Below are 19,492 nucleotides of genomic sequence, written 5' to 3' on the forward strand. Positions count from 1 at the left end.
GCGACAGAAGCGGCCCTTTGTAGGCCATGTCCTTCGAAGGATGCAGCCCCTGAATTGAGGCACAGCTAATAGGTGGCCTCAGATTGGTTGCCACTTCTTATATGCAGTCTTGATTTGAACTTGCATCATGATTTGTTTCCTAAATTAAACCAATGACTTTTTGGGCCTAGTTCAAATTAAATGGTTCCCATTAATCTCCCATTTGGCAACCAGTGGAGTCTCCCTTGTTAGCCTTGAGACCAAATAACAGCTGGCTATATGGAAAACTGGCAAAGACTTCCTGATCCATGTGCCGGTCACTTTCTTACAGTCCAACTGGCAACTTGAGATGTGAGGATGGAGTTGGAGGGGAGAGACTACATCTTGGACCAGTTTATCTGCACTCATGCACAAATGTCTGTTTAAAGGGTTTATAAAAAACAACTCCTTGTGAAAGGGGAGCTGACGGGTTTGGGGAGCTGACGGATTAGGAGCTGATGTGTTCGGGGAGCTGATGGGTTCGGCCAGCTGATGGATTCGGGGAGCTGATGTGTTCGGGGAGCTGACGGGTTCGGGGAGCTGACGGATTAGGAGCTGATGTGTTCGGGGAGCTGATGGGTTCGGGGAGCTGACGGGTTCGGGGAGCTGATGTGTTCGGGGAGCTGACGGGTTCGGGGAGCTGACGTGTTCGGGGAGCTGATGGTTTCGGGGAGCTGACGGGTTCGGGGAGCTGATGTGTTCGGGGAGCTGACGGGTTCGGGGAGCTGACGTGTTCGGGGAGCTGACGTGTTCGGAGAGCTGACGGGTTCGGGGAGCTGATGTGTTCGGGGAGCTGACGGATAAGGAGCTGAAGTGTTCGGGGAGCTGACGTGTTCGGGGAGCTGACGTGTTCGGGGAGCTGATGTGTTCGGGGAGCTGACGGGTTCCGGGATTGCATTAGTGCAACTGCGTTTCACCTGCGATCTCCAGCTGGACTATTTTCCTGTTTCTTTAGTTTCTGCTCGTCGAGATGAACCACGTGTTAGAGAGGAAGAAAACAGACCTTAAAACAGACGCTACCTTGTGTGTTCTATATGAGACAGCAAAGCGAGCTGGGACAAAACTGCATAACTTCGTACGGTATCATACAAAGCATTACATGAGGATATGTTGGTTTCGACCCCCCCTCCCATACTGGAGTTTGCCCTTGTTCAAATGCAATATCCCAAAAATGTTTCCACTTTGAGGACAAAGTCCAAACCAGGAATTATGCAGAACATCTCGGATCCTCATCAGGAGCTGAATAGACTTCCAAAGTGCTGTTTGAAGAGTTTTATTTGGTGCTGAAGCACTTTTGAAACCCATTTCCCCCCTAAAAGGCCGCCCTGTTTAAGAGGCAGACGAGCGCGGGTAGATCAGAGCTGCAGCGCTCCATTAGTGGAGGAATAGTTTTTATAATGACTCCATGACAATCTCTCAGCTTGAACCTGAAAACACTGAAACAAAACATCGGCCTCGGCAGCTTTTAGAAGATCACAGAGGAGAGTTTTGTAACAAGGCCCGACTCCCTTTATAATTACAGCGTTTCATTTAGATGCAGAAGCTTTCCCCGCGTAAAGCTGCCCCCCGTTTCACAGAAAATCACATTCAGAGATATAGATGGGATGCAATAACAGTAATTGGTCTTTCAATAACTTGAGCAAACTGCTCAGATGATTCTTTGATTATCACACATTTCTTTTTCATTTTCTCCGAGGACTTCTTTATCAGCTCCCCAGATTTAATTTCCCAGTCAAAGATATACTTTTGGCCTTGAAATTGGAAATAGTCTATTGCAGGATTTGTTTGGCTTACATTCATTAATGAGCTGAAATCAGGCAGATCATTCAACATTAGATAATAAGGAATATCACTGTGGAACAGTCAGGTCAATCAATCTTGTAGAAAGTCAGAGGAACCGACATACAACTTTATTTTAGCACTCGTCACTTCTCTGGATTCATGCATTCTCCAAATCTACTTACTCTCCTACATTACAGTGCTTTCTTACCCAGTTTAGGCGTGAGCGCGGTCAGGTCCAGGTGGCTGTGCTGGTAATCATGGTGGTGGTTTCCTGTTGGTAGAAGAACAAAGACTCAATTTCAATATGGCTGCTTAAAAAGCTACAAGAAATTGTGTCATTAGACTGCGTCACTGTCGGGCTGCCTTTGATTGTCTGCGGCCGTGGTTTTTGTCAACCAAAACGTCGCCATTTCTTGTTTTTGACCTATAATGTTGAATCGTCTCTGGAGCCCATCAGTGGATCCCACCTGATGGATGTACCTGGGAAAAGGAGGAGGCACATACCTGCCACACCTGAAGGAGCCTTTGAATTGAGAAAGCCTTTGACGCACGGCTGAGACACAATCGACCTTGAAACATGTGCTTCGAAGGATGCAGCCCCTGACTTGGGACGCAGCTATGGTTGATGGTAAACATGGCCGACAGTAAACATGGCTGACAGCGAGCACAACCGACAATAAACATGGCCGACAGTAAACATGGTCGATAGTAAACATGGCCGACAGTGAACATGGCCGACAGTGAACATGGTCGACAGTGAGCACAACCAACAGTAAACATGGCCGACAGTAACCATGGCTGTGATGAACATGGCTGACAGTGAATCTTGCTTGCATACTGTCGAGACTCAACCAGAGCTGAGGGCCGTTATCTTTGAAGTATGGAGGACTCGCGGCCTGCTAGCTTGTAATGCTACTGTAGCTAACGTCAATGCCTTAATCACCGCAGATAAACCAAAGTACTATACACACTAGAGCATGTGCTTTTTGTAATTTTCCACCAGGTGCATGATGGGAAATACTCCCAACGGGAATCTAGTTTTAGTCTAAATCGTGACCCTGAGAGATTCCCCGTCTCTGCACAGGCGTGTTGAGTGTTTGAGAAGACTGAAACCCTGTAAGTCTTCTGGGATCTGTTGTGCACTGTTGTATTCATCCAATCTTTGGGATTCTTTTCTGTTCGGATTCTTTTCACACGTTGGATTATCTAGATGCTGTGTGCTGTGAAAAATGTGTTTTGGGATTTAGTGAACTGACCCGTCTTAAAGAAAGTCCCTTTGTGAGCAGCGCTCTGTTTGACACAGGATCAATCTGCTTCTCCATCCAGAGCGGTCAGTGTTTGCTGTGTCCCCAGATATGAGCGCTTTGATTTGTTCCGTGTGTCTCTCGCGAGCAGTAAACTGTCACGGCTCAGTTACAGGACTCTGAGTGTTTCTTCCATTTGACAGAATCCAGAGTGCCGCCGCTTTGCACAAAGTGATTGATTACAGCGTCTTCAGTCGGCAGCCGCAGCTCGCGGTGATCCATCTTTGCTGTAAGTGAGTCATTTCTTGTTGCACTAATATGGTTATGTGTTGTTTGAGCGGTTAAAGAACAAAGCAAAGTCATCCGAGACCTCCGTCACTGAGCGGCGAGGGGAAGTTCAAATGATTTTCAGAGAGTGAAAATATTGCCTTTATTCAATTAGGCCTGGTGTTTCTGAACAGCGGAGCATTCAAAACACGGATATGTGATAGTTGTACCTTATTTGCATTTAAATATGTTCATCTATCATCCTGTGAGAGTGCTAAAGTCGATAAAAAAGCAGCTCTGATAGCTTGAGATGGAGCATACGAGCTCTTTGAACCGACAACAGGGGCGTTGCTTTCTGCTTCTCTTAAAGATCAGCGTCTGTATTTTAACGATGATGCTCTCCCAGCGGGTGCATGTGACATTTCTGACAAATGTTAGTTGACTTGTGATGAGATCTGAGCCCGTATAAAGATGAATCATCGTGTTTTCTCTTTGTTAATCTAAGCTGACACTGATATTCAGTTCAGAAACAAAGGAAAGACTCGGGATGTAAATGTGAACAATCATTAGAAAACGAGCGTTCGTCGTCCCTGCAGCTGCTTTCAAACAACAGGTTTCATCAAGGGACTAATTATAGCAGCTACAGAACGCTCGGCTAAATTGCCCCGCCATGAACCTGAAATGAAAGCACACAATAAATAACAACCTTTTACTATCTTCAGTGGTTTTTCCCTCCTCAGCAGAGGAACCGCTGCCACATAAATTTCACACATTCAAATGTACGGCGGGTGTTTAACCCAGGTTCAAAAGTTTATCGCCCTGTGAGGACGGCTTTCTTTGAGGTAATCTGCGGTTGAGACGTTCGGCGTGATCCGATTAGCCTCTTTATGTGACACATTGTGCAGAAACTCTCGCACTAAACTGAGCACATATTGTAGTTTATATACCAACTCTGTGTCTGATGATGTAGCCGGCATGAAACAGCCAGGGGGAAGGTGAGCAATCAAGCAACACAAAGCAGTGAGAGGGAACACACTCACAACAAATACAGTTATTTCTCAGGTTGGAGTTTTTGCTGCAGGAGAACAAAGTCACCTGAACTCAAGTGGAACCAATGAAAACTGCAGCAAAGAGCCTGAAAATCTGAGTGTGTCCTCAGGTTCCCTGCGAGGATCTGAGCAACTAAGCGGACCTGACGTGACGACAGATTCAGAGTTATGTGTGTGAAGAGAGAGGAAAGATAAAGACAAAGAGAACTTTATCACGAGAACCTGAAGTTACAGGTAACACAGTCTCTATTTACAGATTCTATTTGATGTTAGTAATACTGACCAATCACGTATCAGCAGGCTGCAGCGTATGCAGGAAAAACAGTCCGCGAGGAGAGCAAAAGCAGGCGGAACATAATCCACCGTAACGACATCCCGGCTCCATCAGCGTGATCTGACGACGATTTAGCTTCTTATTAATCTCTATAAACATCTGCATGCTAACAGCTAACAGCTAACAATCCGTTCTAGATCTAAAATCTGTCACAAAAGCCGTTAAGCTTTCAGATTTCCCGACTTCCTCGAATGCATCAGATTGATCTGACCTCTCTTCTCCTCCTGAGGACAGACCTGACAAAACTTGAGTTTTTACTTCTTACAACTGCATCATGATGTTGAAACTTGGGCGAAGGTAAGACCCGTTAATAAGTCAATCACAGGAGAACGGTTTCTATTTCTGTAACAACGCAGCACGCGTAAAGGAAGTCTTGAAGGGGAGTCGATTATCGCTTAGCGCCCGGCACGTTCACCGGTGTCCCCAGAGGCTGTATCGTCTCAGACTACAGCCGATGGGATCCCAGATTGCAGGACGTCCTTTTTTACTCAAAAATCAACGATTGGCTAACTTGTACGGAAGCCAAGAGAGGCAAACTAGAAAAAGACTCAGGTGATCCACTTTCCAAATTTGATGTAAATCATCTCAATCCTGCGTTTGTGATTTCAGAACAGATAAAAAAACGTTTTCCAATAGAAAGGCACAATGCGTTTCTGTTGTGCCTTTCTATTGGCTGTAGACAAAAGACAGATGTGACTTTAGTGCCTCTTGTGGCAAAAATGAAAACTACAACATCAAAAACATCCAGACATCAGCCTGACACAGAGAGTTGTTTTAAACATGGAAAGGAAACTGGAAATGCATCATCAGTTGTATTTTTCTCACTTGCCTCTCGGGGCTTCTGTAAATCTGTCAGTCAGTTAAACGGAGTACACTGCTGCTGCAGTCTGTTGCAGCATCTGCAGGACGACGGATCCACTTTCTATTGTTTGTCACTCCGTTTACACCTCCTACACCTCCTCCTCCACACACAAACTGTCCGTGTGAATGCAACTGCAGAGACACGAAAAATCCTTAAGATGAAAAAACAATTTTCTTTCATCAACATCCGGGCGTGTGGATTACTCTGTGGCCTCCTCCTTTACTCCAATGCAGCTCCAGCTCATAAGCAACCTGCCAGCACACCAGTCGACTTTTACGGGTTGAAAATAGGTCCAGTTCGTCCCAGAGGTGTTGGACGGGATTGAGGTCAGAGGTCACACGAAACTGGCAAAACCATTTCTAGGACATTTCCAGCTTTATTGGACAGCTGTCATCAGGGAATCAGATAGGGAGGAGAGAGAGAGCAGTACGGATCTAATGAGGGATGGTGCAGCGGTCGACCATGGCGTTCCTTTGTGGGCCTTGCTCCATGCACGGGAGCATTACCACCTTGAAACACTGCTGCCTGTAACCTGCAACAAGGTGTGATGTAAAGGAATGGAAGGATCCTGACGTTAGCCTGGGCCATGAGGCTTTACTTATAGATTACATTACCACATCAGAGATGACATAAACATCACAAAGCTGGACTTAAAGAGGAAGAAATACAGCTTCTATTGGACTCGACCCCTCATACGTCATCCTGCGTAACCATGAGCACCAAATGTGGGATCATCCCACGCTAAAACCTGACGACACAACGTCTTCTTCCTGGTGAACAAAGTGTGGCTCACTGGGTTTTAATAGTTTTTGGACAATGATGGAGGCTTTGGGTACACCGTCAGAAGAGGACGTTGCCATGGTGACATCACACATTGGTTTGAGATAGAAAAGTTGCCATTTTTTGGGGGTTTTGGAGCCGGATGTGACCATATTTGGAGAAGAGGGTGGAGCCAGAGAATATAAGCTACTTACACGAGCTTGGGCAGTAAGGTGCATCTGTAACTTATGGTAACTGTCGTATTAATTTGGATGCTTCGTAGCCAACTCTTTAGAGTACCCAAAAAATGGAGACAGTGATCCTTGGGAGCGACTCGTCAATCACAGGTAACCCCGCCCTAAACCCTCCCCTCTGTCTGGTCTGTGTGACTCTAAATGAAGCATCAGTGACTAAATGAACATCCTGCTGTGCTGAAGAAGACTTGAATCCAGTGACTGAGACCATAGTAACTGTTGCTTCTGCAGAACTGACCGAGAAACTGGAGCAAACGTCCGGGGAATTCTTCCTCTTCCTCCAGATATCACGTTTGTCATTCACGCTGAGGCTCTGACATCCAGCTGACACGGAGCCCGACACTATGCGGCGTACGGAGGAGAACGTACCTGCTCAGTGTTAATACATAATGCAGCAGCTCTCACTGACAGTGGAGCGTGTCACATGGATTGGCTGCAGAAACGCAGGCTGTCACAAATGAGTGGAAGGCTTCGGGTTCCGGCGGGCGGACGGAGGGGATCCCACTGTGACCCAGATCCATTTTAAACGTCTCGCTGTGGGGAGGCTGACAGACAGAGAGGGCCCGAGCCATGTCATTATGCTGCAGAGTGTGAAGTACCATGTGGACCTGGTGGGACTCATCACCTCGCTCTGCCCTTGTGCATAAGTGTGTGTGATGGAGAGGCAGAGGAACGGACAGGGGAAGAAAGAAAGATGTGGTCGTTTCATGCTCGGGACTTTAACCTCTAATGGACCTGTCAAAGGCAGCGCACCTGAGCGGAGAACTTTACAACTGAAACATCAAAGTCTGAAGACGTTTTATAATCTGCTGATCTGAAGAAATGACATAATGATGTGACAAAGAGGCTGTTAGCATGAAGCAGATTACAACAGCTTTAATGTATCGTTATAAGTCTGAGGAAACACGTCCTACACGGGAAAGTAAAGCTCCTTGTTTAACTCCCACTGCTGTTTAACAAACTCATCTGAAGTCTGAGTAAAAATGCACGTGTTGTTGGAGATCTCATCACTGCAAATAACCACAGAAAAGCAGCCAGTGTGTTTGTGGGTTATAGAAAAATGGTTATAGAAGAAAGTTCCCACACCTCTATACTTTTAAAAAAAGAACACTTTCCCAGCAGCAGCTTCCCGTTGGTGCACCGGCTCAGTAAACGCATTCCTCTGTGCACATGAAAGAATCTTAATCCCGTCTACAAGTGAACCACATCGTCCTGAAATCAACACTTCTGGTAAAGACTGGGCTTTTTAAAGAACGAGCATTTCCTGTTACATCCTCTGCTGAAGACAAATCAGTTCATTTTCCGTCTCACAGGCTGCAGCTGTGAACAGACACTCGGTCTATCCTGCTCGTTTAACTGCTGGGGGAACATTTTCTCAGTGTTTCAGACGTGTGCAGCAGAAACACAGAGGCTCTCAGTCTTACCCACACAGCATCAGCGGCTCCAACGACGGCGTCTCAGGGAGCTCCCGGAGTCTGTGAAATACTAACAAGGATAAGCACAGATTTATCTGATGTCTTCTTCGATATGTCAGAAGTAACATCACACAAAGCTGCCGTTATCCTTGCCGTGGAAATGTGGGACTCCGGGAAGAAAGAGGCAGAAAAAAACAGGAAGAAAAAAGGATCCGAGTCTGGAATGAAAAACTGCACGGTGACAAAAAACTGTAACCAAAGTAGATACTTAAAAAAGCTTGGCTCGTAGATTAAAAGCTTTTTATTGCAGTGACAAAAACTCTGCATACAATGCTAAGTGTGAGTCTCTCAACACGGCCTCCCTGTGCACAAACACAGCTCCATAAACATCTGCCCAGTAATGCAGAAGTGCCTTAAACCTGCACTCTCTTACGTCCAGCAGGGGGCGACTTCACTGGTTGCATGAATTCTATAGAAGTCTATGAGAACATGCTCCTCCTCCTCTCCTGATGTATTCCCTCAGTAAACATGTTCCTAATGAGTTAAAGGTCTCAGTCTCTAGTTTCTTCTTCAACACAGCATGATGTTCATTTAGTCACTGATGCTCCTGTTGAGAGTCACACAGACCAGGAAGGGGGGAGGGGTTAGGGCGGGGCTACCTGTGATTGACAGGTGGCTGCTACAATGACCTGAGAAAGTTCAATGTTCAGTTGTAGTTAAAGACAGTCTTCCAAGCTACACCAGCTTCTTGTCCTCTCGTGCTCCACCCTTTCATCCAAATATGGTCACTTCTTCCTCCCCCAAAAAATAACTTTGGCGACGGCCAAATGCCAAATTTAAGACTTTACAACAAAAGACATCGCAGAGGCAACATCTCCTTCTTATACAACGTGTTTCAAACCAGCAGAACTGCATAAAGGTCTACTGGCTGCTCTGCTTCAGGATCAGAGTCTCCAGATCAAACCTTTCTTTCTCTAACATTCAGTGATCAGTTGTCGAACTACAACAAAGTATTTATGGACCAAAGGGACATTTTTATACCTCTAGGAAGAGCTGAAAGACCCCAAACCTTTTTGTGCTTGCACACTCTTTAGAGGGACTTTTTCAGCACCCACCTGCACCTCGATCTTTGTCTTAAACATCCAGTCATTAGCCATGCATGGATGCTCAAGAGTTAGCAACAAAAGTAGGGGAAACTCGTGTAAAACAGCTTGTAACGGTAGCTTTTTAAACGGACCAAAATAAAGTCAAACTGACCCACAGTGAAGTCGAAACTTCTATCCAATCCATGACACAAACATCGGCCAGCTAACGTCGCGTCAGCATTCCCACTGGCGTTCCTAAAGGACTCGAAGGGACGTAGCTCTTGGGGGAGCTCCTCGTTGGGCAGTTCTTCTTCTCAGGGATCCCTCAGAACCATTTGGTTCCCTTATAACATAAACAGGTTTGTCTTTACCATCCTGTGATTTGCCACGCAGGAATACAGAAGAATTGCTGTTAAGTGCAACAAAAGTTGGGGAAACTTGTGTGACAGCTCGTAACGCGTTTAAAGAAGACCAAAATATGGAGAAATTGACCGACAGTGAAGTCTAATGACACCCAACAAACAAACATCTGCACCCAGAGCCTTTTCCAGCTGATTGCTCCCAACCTTGGTCAGCTAACGTCACTTCAGCATTCCCATTGGTATAACAAAAGGACTCGAAGGGATGTAGCTCTGGGGGAGCTCCTCAGAACCATCTGATCTGCTCCCTTATAACACTAAACACAGTGTATTTGCCGCAATGGTCTTTGTCTTCACCATCCAGTAATTAACCATGCATGAATGCTAAAGAGTTAGCCATAAAGTTAAAGTACCTAAAGCAACTTTAACTCCTCTTCTTTGTGTTGAACTCCAGGACAAAGCCCAGATTGTATTCTATTTGTTTCTTGAGGACTTCCACAGTAAAGAGCTGTTGTTGGCTTCATGATGAAACTTTGATGGTTCAGAGCAGAATGTAATAAGACTCATGGCACAAACACAAGACAGTATAATGCAGCAGTAATTAAGTGGAGACAAACCACGCATTTTAAAGACTCTTATCATTCTTTGGTGTGAAAGAAAGGCAGCAGAGTATTCCAAAAATGAATTATCCAGTTAGTTATTTTCCATAATTACCTTCCATGTTTTTCCATAATGACGCTGATAGTTTTGCTCAGAGCATCTGTTGATAAGCAGGTCGATGAAACGATTAAATGGAGGAGAAAAGACGAGGCTTCGTGAAGACGAGCAAAGTGGAAAATTACAACCGAGATCTTTTAATGGGTTTGGAAGTGTGCGCCGAGCCGAGTGTGCAGAATGCTCAATGTTTACATCTCTCACTTCAGTGTGGGAAAGCTTATCAGGTGAGACGTGATTCATTTGAGCTCACATGAGTTCACTTTAACAGACACGATGGCACGTTTGTACGCCGTGGAAAACTCCAAGGAAAAATCCTGGAAATGAAAACACTGACTGAAGACGACTCAACACGTTTCCATTTTGTGCATCTGTCACCATTTCCATTCTTTGAGTCCAAAATATTCTGACCAAATACAACCAGAGACCAAGACCAGGCAAGTCACGACCAAGAGCAGAGAGATTCAACATCAAGACAAGACCAAGAGTTTCAGGGGGATCATGCTAAGTCCAAGGTAGACCCAGGCCGAGACCCAGGCCGATGCTGAGGCCCAGGCCGAGACCCAGGCCGAGACCAGACAAGAGCGCGTCCCACAAGCAAAACACATTTTAGATAATGTGTGGAACCACATCCACTGCTCAAACTGATCTGAATGATCCACATTATACTTTAGATTCTCCTCTTTTAATTCCATATAGATAGCTTTACATTGTGTGTTTGTGTAAGTGCAAAATGAGAGCTGTGTTGACTTTCACGGTCGGGTATTTTCACTTGTTTCTACGAGCAAACGAACAGAAACAAACCGGGGCTGAAATCAGTTTAACCACCTTAAATCAACGCTCCTCTCCCATGTTCCACCACCCACCAAAACCAGTTCATTTTATCACCATAACACTGAAGTAACTTTAAAGTAAACTTCCACTAAAAGGATGAACGTAGGTACTTTTTCTTTAATATCGGACACACAGTGTAAGAGAGATTGGGGGATTGAGCGAGCCAGAGAGCGAGCAGCTTCATGTTGCCATTAACAGTGAAAAAAATCTGAAATGAGTCGAGTTATTTGCTGCATCTGATGCAGGCTGTTCTTACAACGAATCACTGAATGATGTTAAAAATAAAACAACTTCTCTGCAGTCCGTGTGTAAAGCATTCTTAAAACAGAGTCCACTTTTTCAGACAGCGAGACAAGACCGAGGAGAAATGCTGTCTGAGACGAGACCAAGAACTTTAAAATCCCATCTCTCCTCCGTCTCGTCTCCAAAAGGAACAGAGACAGGAGAACTGAGGCGACCGGCTCGCCATCGTGCACCGAGGCTTCCCACCAGAGGCCCCTGAGGCCGGGGATCTTTGTTACTCCTTCATCGATTAGGGATCGTGTGTCGCAGCTCCTGGGTACATCATGTGCTCCTGACATGCTTTTTCCAGTCACCCTCCTCCTCCTCCTCCTCCTACTCCTCCTCCGGCTAACCTTGTGACTTAACAGAAATACAAAATATCTGAGGACAGGAGGAGAGACGAGGAAAAATCACGAGGTTTTTGGGACATTCACAGTGAGAAATCTCCACGATGTAGCAACGACTGAGCACACACAGGTCAAGTTTAGACTCTAAACACTAGACACTAAACACGGGGACCTTTTTGTGTTTTATAAGCTGATCATGTTTCAACTCAACAATCTAATAAGAGAGAAAGTTACTGAATGAAATGTTCCTGGCACTTCAAACAGGTGGGCTTTACATCAGAAACTTCTTATCAAAACTCTCTGCCTATAGACCATGTGAGACGAAGATGAAGAAGAAGAAGCAGGCGACGAAGAAAAGGATGATAAAGAACAAGAAGAAGACGACTAAAAGGAGGATGAAGAAGAAGAAGCAGGCGACGAAGAAGAAAAAGATGAGGAAGACGAAAAACAAGAACAAGAGGAAGACAAAGAACAAGAAGAAGACGACTAAAAGGAGGATGAAGAAGAAGAAGCTGAAGAAGACAATGACGAAAAAGCAGAACACAAAAAAGCAGAAAAAGAAAAAGAAAAAAAAACAAGAACAAAAACAAGAGGAAGAAGAAGAAGAAGATGAAGACGAAGAAAAACAAGAAAAAGAGGAAGAACAAGAGCAAGACGGAAAAGAAAAAGAAGATGAAGACAAAAAAGCAGAAGAAGAAAAAGAAAACAAAACAAGAACAAAAGGAAAAGGAACAAGAAGAAAAGCAAGAGGAAGAAGAAAAAGAAGACGAAGATAAAGAAGAAGAAGAAGGAAAACAAGAAAAAGAGGAAGAGGAAGAACAAGAAGAGGACGAGGAAGAAGAAAAAGAAGCATGAGAAGAAGAAAAAGAAATTAAATTGAAGTAAATTGTTGAGACAACCAGGCTGGTAAAAGATCTCGTCCTCGGCTCAGAGAGGAAGAAGTTCCTCCATAACAGGGACTCTAAAGGACGACTATTATAATGACTGCAGCTGCCGGACACGTGTTATATACAGTATATATATATACCAGCATGACGCTGCCCATCAGAGTATGGATGGGCTGAGTCATGGATCTGTGTGACCTCTTGTTGTTGCTGTAGCTCTGTGTTTGCTCAGGTATCGCCCTGCCTTTAAATGTTAAATCTTTATAATGTTGAAGAAGAAACCTTGAGCACACAAAGCGCTGCTCCTCTGCACTGACAGAAGACCTGGCTTTGTTAGAGTAAGCGCTGAGCTCACACATCAGATATCAGAGGCTGGTGACTAACATGACTCCTTTTTCTCAGAGTGGTATTTCTCTGTGACTCAGACTCACCTTGGCGTCCCTGGAGAGAAACAAAGAGAGAAACAGCATCAGCGTCTCACATTGAGAAGCTGCTCAGAGGATCTTTCCCTCTGCAGGCTGCTCAGAGAGCGGGTGTTGTTTTACAGCGGAGCTCCTCTTTGTCTCCTTCACACTTCTGCCTCTTTCACTGAATTAAAGCAACAAGCGCCCTGCTCCTTCCCCTGGCTGCCTCATGAGTAATGTGTGATGATTAGACGAGATAATTACATCTATTTACATATAAATGTGATTGATACTTGTCCCACGGAGCTAAGCTTCCTTAAGCCGCTGCAGGAGCTGTTTGCCGCTGATCTCGTTGTAATCTATCCATAATATTTGGATCCTCCATTTCAAGATACATTAATTAAATGATCATTCGCGACGAGTAAACAATCGGGCATGATGATGCTAATTAACGACGGCGCAGGCAGAGCGTGTCGCACGCATGTGACAGCGTTTCTGTGGAGACTTTTGATTAATAGGACTTGATGAAGAGGAGGAGTGAGACGTGTTCCTCCAGCAGCAGCGAGGGAGCGACAGCGGCCCTGCACACGGGCTGACAGGCTGCAGGGCCTAATTGATTAGGTGCTGTCATCCTCACTATCGACCGCCCTCATAAGAATCTCAAATGAGCTCCGGCGTGATAATGCCAGCGCTCGTTAAAATGTGAGCACAGTGGGACTTTGGGAAATGTCACCATGAAGCCGAACAGGAGGACCTTTTTTAAATCACATTTTCAGAACAATATCTTGATTGTGTTTTTATGAATATAAGATATAATCAAGATTCTGCTGCGTCTCCACGCCGTGCTTTTTAATTGCCTGAAGCCCCTGTGGGTGAAGGTGTGGAGAACATTTGCTCACCCGGTGTATCCTCGTGTCAAACATGCCCTGCAGTCAGGTTACGCCTCAACAGGTTCACAGTCAGACTGCTTATTAAAACTCTGGCTCCGAGCCGGCGCAGCCTCCAAGTGCTCTGAAACGTGTCTGCAGCTCGCCGGTGGGCTGCAGGTGCAAAGTGCTCGCCAAAAGGTGTCTGGTTGGAGGTTTGACCCGGGGTCAGACTGAGCCCCCGCTTCCTCTGACACACTGCAATCATCCCGAGTGACGCACTCACACGACGCAGTGCCGTGCTGTCCTCCAGAAACCATGTGTGGATTTATCGCTAAATTACAACGTGCTGACAGCAGCTGATTATTGATCGGGGGGCGGCGGTGGTTTAATCTGGATGTGTTTGTGATTCGTGTCACAAACAGACGGTGATCCACCCCTAACCTAAAACCAGAGCTTTGAGTACTTCGCCGATAAAATCTATGAGAATTTGACTAAAACGTCCGTCATGAACATTTTTACGACTCCCAGCTTACTTTGAGATTCTTACTGATGCTTCTGAACGAGCTACAGACGCAGTGTGATCATTACCGGAGAGAAACTCCTCTCAGGACGTTTAGAGGTAACGACCTTCTCCTCACTTCTGATGAACTCTGACGAACTCTGTTCCAACAGGAAGTGGACACCTGCTGTCTCCCAGGGGTCAGTCCTCGGCCACATGCTGCTCTCAGTGTTTGTGTGCTTCGTGTGACAGTCTAATTATCTCAGCAGCAGTTTCACTTCATGAACATACTCGCGTGTTTTCAGGGAAGAGTCTTAGTGTGTTTTTGTGTCTTTTAGATGTTAAGGAGACACACTTTTCTTTAGGATAAGCAGCTGCTTGTAACTGACATGAGGTCACTTTGTTCCTGACGATCCAACCCTCTGGTCCGATCACTGGCTTTGCTGGAGATTCGTTCAGAGGCTGGTAACCAGCACGCCGAGGCTAGCAACCTTTGCTGCATCGAGAAAACATTTGCATTGTTTTAAAGAACAATGAAATTACTTAGTCACTTCAATCATAAGCTCAGGAAAAAACTAACGAGTGGGAGAGAACTTGCTTTCATGTGGACGGCTGCACATGAGTTGTAATAATCAGACTGGATGTACAGAAACGTTTGTGACATTCGGTTATTAGCCTCAGCATGCAGAAGCTACTGACGAGCCAAGACAGACGCTGAGCATCTTATTGGTTATCCTCGGTGTCTCAGTCCCCAGTAGCTGCCCTCAGTCCTGGTCCCAAATTTGACCTTTACCCTGTGCCATGGTTTTACAGTGTTGAAACCACACCGGCGTTGTAAGGGCTGCCTGTTTTAAGTCAGAACTTTATACTGGAGTTTTGGCTCAGTCATAATGCTTGCGGCAGCCCAAAAAGGCCGTCCTCGACCCGACCAGAGAACATCTAACCCAACATCTCACGTCCATGTTTATGTGAGTTAATAAAATATGTCTTTGATAAAAAGTCACTTTTGCTTCAGTGTCCTTTTTAATGATATAATAACATTTCTATTTACTCTCTGATCTGTCTTGAACACATCTACAGGGTCAGTAAATGATTTTTTCACTGAAAAACACTGAAGATAACATCATCATCAACAGCTGTAACTTGCTTAGCAAAGGTTTGATGGTGACAAAAATTCATTTGGAAGTCTAAAAAATCTAAGTTCAACTTTCTAATAAACAAACTAAACTTCCTGATGTTTTTTTCGGAGCTCACAGTAAAAAAAAAAATTTTCAGGTGTTTTTAAAAACATTCTAGTATTTCATCCATTATCAGACATAACGGATATATAAGCCTCAACAGCTGTGATAACTTCAATGTGCTTTTATTCCCAGCATCAGACGCGTTCATACGAGCGTCACACCGGCTGTTTGTACGCTGTGATCATCAGGTAATGCAGGTAATCGGCTCCTGGATGTCCCAACAAACTCTCTGTACACACATAACTACACGCTTTTTCCCAGCATGCTCAGCGTTTGTAGAGAGTTCACAGTGACAGGAAACTACACAGCAGTCCTTTTAGGAAGCAGGTTAATTGACTGGTTTCTCAGGGGGGGCTTGTTGTACTCGCCGCGTGTCCACAGTTGTTGGTCGTCTACCCGGAGCTCAAAGTGCCCCCCTACGGTCCTGCCTGCAGGAGGGACTGCTCGTTATCGCACAGCGGGGGGGTCACTGTGAGAGGAGGTGAGTTACAAGCTGTATGTTTGTGTTAGAGACACATTTCTGCAGCTTTCTTTTAATGTGAGGTGAAGACGGCACAACATGTATACTTAAGGCCAACGGGCGTGACCAACAGAGGCGAAGCAGGGGGGTAAATCAGATCATCACACCCGGAGGAAGAGATTATTCTGCTGAACACACGTGGGCACATGTTTTAAGACCATGTCAAGAATCAAGAAAAGCCTCCTCTACCAAAATCAGAGAGGCCGAGATCAGATAGGAAGGAGAGGAGACAAGGAGAGATAAGGAGCAGGCGAGGAGATAAAAGAGAGAGGAGATGTGATCGTCGGGCGTTTGAAGAGCGTCCGGTTGGTACAGAGAGAGAGGTCAGCGCACACGCGGGGGCGGAGGAGGCGGTCTGTCGTACGCTCAGGTGAGGAAATCCCACGCCGCCAAAACAAAGAGAATGAGAAATACAGGTGTGAGTGAAGGATGGGTGCAAACCTCGGAGGGATAGGAGACATTTTCTGACCCAGGCGACATCAAAGAGGTGGAAATGATGAGCAGAGAGAGAGAGCGAAACAAAGCAGGTGGAGAAGATCAGGTCGTGGAGGCAGGAGATGTTTCATAAATCTCTGTGAGCGAAATGTCGACACGGAAACAGAAGAAAGGTTTCCTGCTCAAATTATTCTGATAAGATTCTGTTCGCTGAGAAATCCTGCTGAAAACTGAGCGAGCTGAAGAAGGTGTCACAGTTTTCACTTGAAAAGATCAAATTCAACAACGTGTCAGTCCGTCTGTTGGACTGTTTCACACTTGGTCACAGGACCATTGGTCTTCAGCGTCTGCGTCTGCCAACCAGCTGAGCTGCAGCTTAAACTCATCCGTGTGACGGCCGTCGACACGAGACATGTACGTGTGTGTTTAAAGGACAACATGTGCTTTCTTCCAAACAGGAGACGTTTCTCAGGCCAGGAGAGCAAACAGAAGGATCACAGGATCTCTCCAGGAGTCCATATGATGGACATGAGGTCACAGCGACCTTGACCTTTGGAGTCAGTTCATCCTGGAGCCTTCTGGCGGGTAACCCTAACCCTAACCCTTGTTGAGTCTGACAGAACCGAACCCTGGAGCGTTTGTCCCCTCGGGGCGGTTCGTTTAGGTGGTGTGAACGCTAGAACCAAACAACCGGACCGTGGTCCGCTAGGAAAGACGGGTCTCGGTCTGTTTCCGGTTTGATTCTGGTGAGAACATAAACGGACTTAAAGTAGGAGTGCATTGTGTGTTTACGGGCGCTGGCATCTGCAGAGACACGCAGCGAGATGAGCAGAGGACAGACGTGGAGCGACGAGGAAACTGAGCAAAGAATTTCACAGAACACGGAGGTTCAAACTGTTCCAGGATGGAACTGATCGATCTGTGGATCGGTTTCCTCGCGCATCAAAACTTTTGGTCCGCTGGTAAAAAGCTGCCATTTGAACACAAACCAAACTGGAGACAAAATGCAACTTTGGAACAATCTGGTCTCTGATTGGGATCAAACAGACTTTAGGTGTGAATGTTCCCCTTAGAGGACGTTTGTGCCTCCGGGCCTTCCTCAGATATCGTGGTTACAGGAACGAACAGACGTTCAGTTTGACGGATGGAAAACCTGAAACATGTCCGAGGCCGTGGTTTCAGTTCATTCCTAAAACAGCTGCTAGATTTGAGAAAACGTTCATGAAATATTCTCATTGGGGACTACTTTCTCTTGCGTATTAATCAACATTTGGTACGACAGTGTGCGTGTGAGAAACAGGACAGTGTTTGTGAGTCAAGACATTGAAAGTGTCACATTCTGTGTGAGCAACGGTCTGAACTCAAAAGGTAAAAATTATTAGAAGAGAGAAAAGCAGCAAATTCATAAATCTGAGAGGCTGAGAGATAAACGTGATGAATGACTTCAGATGAATCTTTAGATGAAATCCGCCTGTGTGGACCGTGTTTCCTTTAATCTGTCCAAATAACATTTAAATATGGAGTCGCTCTGAGTTTCATCGATCAAACATCACGGCCCTCTGCAGAGCCTTAGAATAACAGACCTCCAGCTGTAATGACATTTAGCAGCTCCTGCTGCCGTCGCGCCCCTCTCCTTAGAAAAGCTGCTTTCTTTGTTAGCTTAAACAGCTCACGTTTAGCTCCGTGTCAGACATCCTGCAGCGGATTCAGTCACAGAAAAGAACACAAGGAGGAGATTTCACAGCTCCTCTGGACTCCCGCGCGTGTGTTTGACGTACAGTGGGAGACCTCGGGGCGTTCATTTACAGTCGGAGATGAAGGGGAGATATCAAACAACAATTTGTGAGATTGATTTGCTCAGAGCGGCGTGGTGCCTTCGAGTGTCTCACACGGCGGAGTAAATGAACTTCCTGCCACCCCTCGTCTCCGTCTGAAGCCTCCCGCTGTCAGAGAGCCACCAGCATCACATTCTGATCCCTCACCCCTCTCCCCCCCTCGCTCCCCCTGCAACCAAACACATCTCGCTTTTTAATGAGCCGCAGGAAGAAGCGGCTTCACTCCTTCAATGTGCATCTTTTTTCTTACTTCGGCCTCAAACACATGATTCAATCGGAGAGGAAGATTGCATTAACCGAGGCAGGAATGTTTACTGCGAACGCCGGCCTGTGGCTTCGACGCCGACACTTTATATTTATTAAAAAACAAACAGGAAATTGCACTTCTCGGACCTGATAGATGAAAACTAAATAAAAAGCGATCCTGGCCTAAAGTGAGAGATGAAAATGCTCCAGGATTTGTGTTACAGGGGAGCTAAAAACACACCTGAGCGAACAACATGCAGCACTTCTCACCGGACGGAGTGATGCACTAACAAGCCCCTCAGAGTGCCGCGTTTTTCCACCTCTCGCTGTTTCTGTTCATTCTGGGTGCCAGACGCATCAGTCTGCTGCTTCGCGGGGCTGTGACTGCTCGCAGATGAAATCCCAGTGGGCATTGCATGACTGGAATCCATGTAGTGATTCAGGCCGTGTGTGTGTGTCGGCTGACGCTCCTGACAAGTGAAACATGATGTCAGAACAGCAGCTCTGAGGCTGCTGCTTTTATAATGGACAAGGCAGAGCAGCACAGAGCCAGATATACACACCGTATGTGTGTGTCACTGACGCCAATGAAATATAAACTATAGGACCAAAAGTTCGTGCAAAAGTTTTTTGCAGGTTTTCAGGAGTCTGTGATCGATTAGGAGCCGGTTATAATCTGTCCCTTCCTGCTTCTATGTGACGAAAAAGACGAGACACCACTGCTGTGCTCAGATAGGTCTACTGCAGTTTGTGTGGAAGAACCTAACTCCAACAGGAACAGCCTGATTTACCACCAAACATCGGTGCTGAACCACCGAAGCTCTCGAGCACAAGTATGAAAATCTGCTGCAGAGGCCTGAAAGGCAGCAGATTAACACTCGTGGTTTTCATGCAAACACTCAGACCAGAGGCATTTTATAAGTCTGTCCGTGTGTCCGTCCATCCTGTTCTTGT

General features: G+C 45.8%; 1 protein-coding gene across 4 annotated transcripts in view; it reads right to left on the minus strand.

The window, feature by feature from the left end:
- LOC138604408 (protein shisa-6-like) overlaps positions 1 to 19,492 on the minus strand; it is a 74,627-nt gene that overhangs the window by 9,994 nt on the left and 45,141 nt on the right. For 3 of the 4 annotated variants that reach the window (XM_069676333.1, XM_069676335.1, XM_069676334.1), the window contains one exon: positions 2,009 to 2,071. The exons of the other annotated variant lie outside the window; for it this stretch is intronic. In XM_069676333.1, coding sequence (XP_069532434.1) covers positions 2,009 to 2,071 — 63 coding nt within the window. The remainder of the gene's footprint in view (positions 1 to 2,008; positions 2,072 to 19,492) is intronic. 4 annotated transcript variants of the gene reach the window in all.

This window comes from Semicossyphus pulcher, unplaced genomic scaffold (genome assembly GCF_022749685.1).
Source record: "Semicossyphus pulcher isolate SPU_LCO1_2020_fin unplaced genomic scaffold, fSemPul1.0.p SCAF_25, whole genome shotgun sequence".
Classification (NCBI taxonomy): Eukaryota; Metazoa; Chordata; class Actinopteri; order Labriformes; family Labridae; genus Semicossyphus; species Semicossyphus pulcher.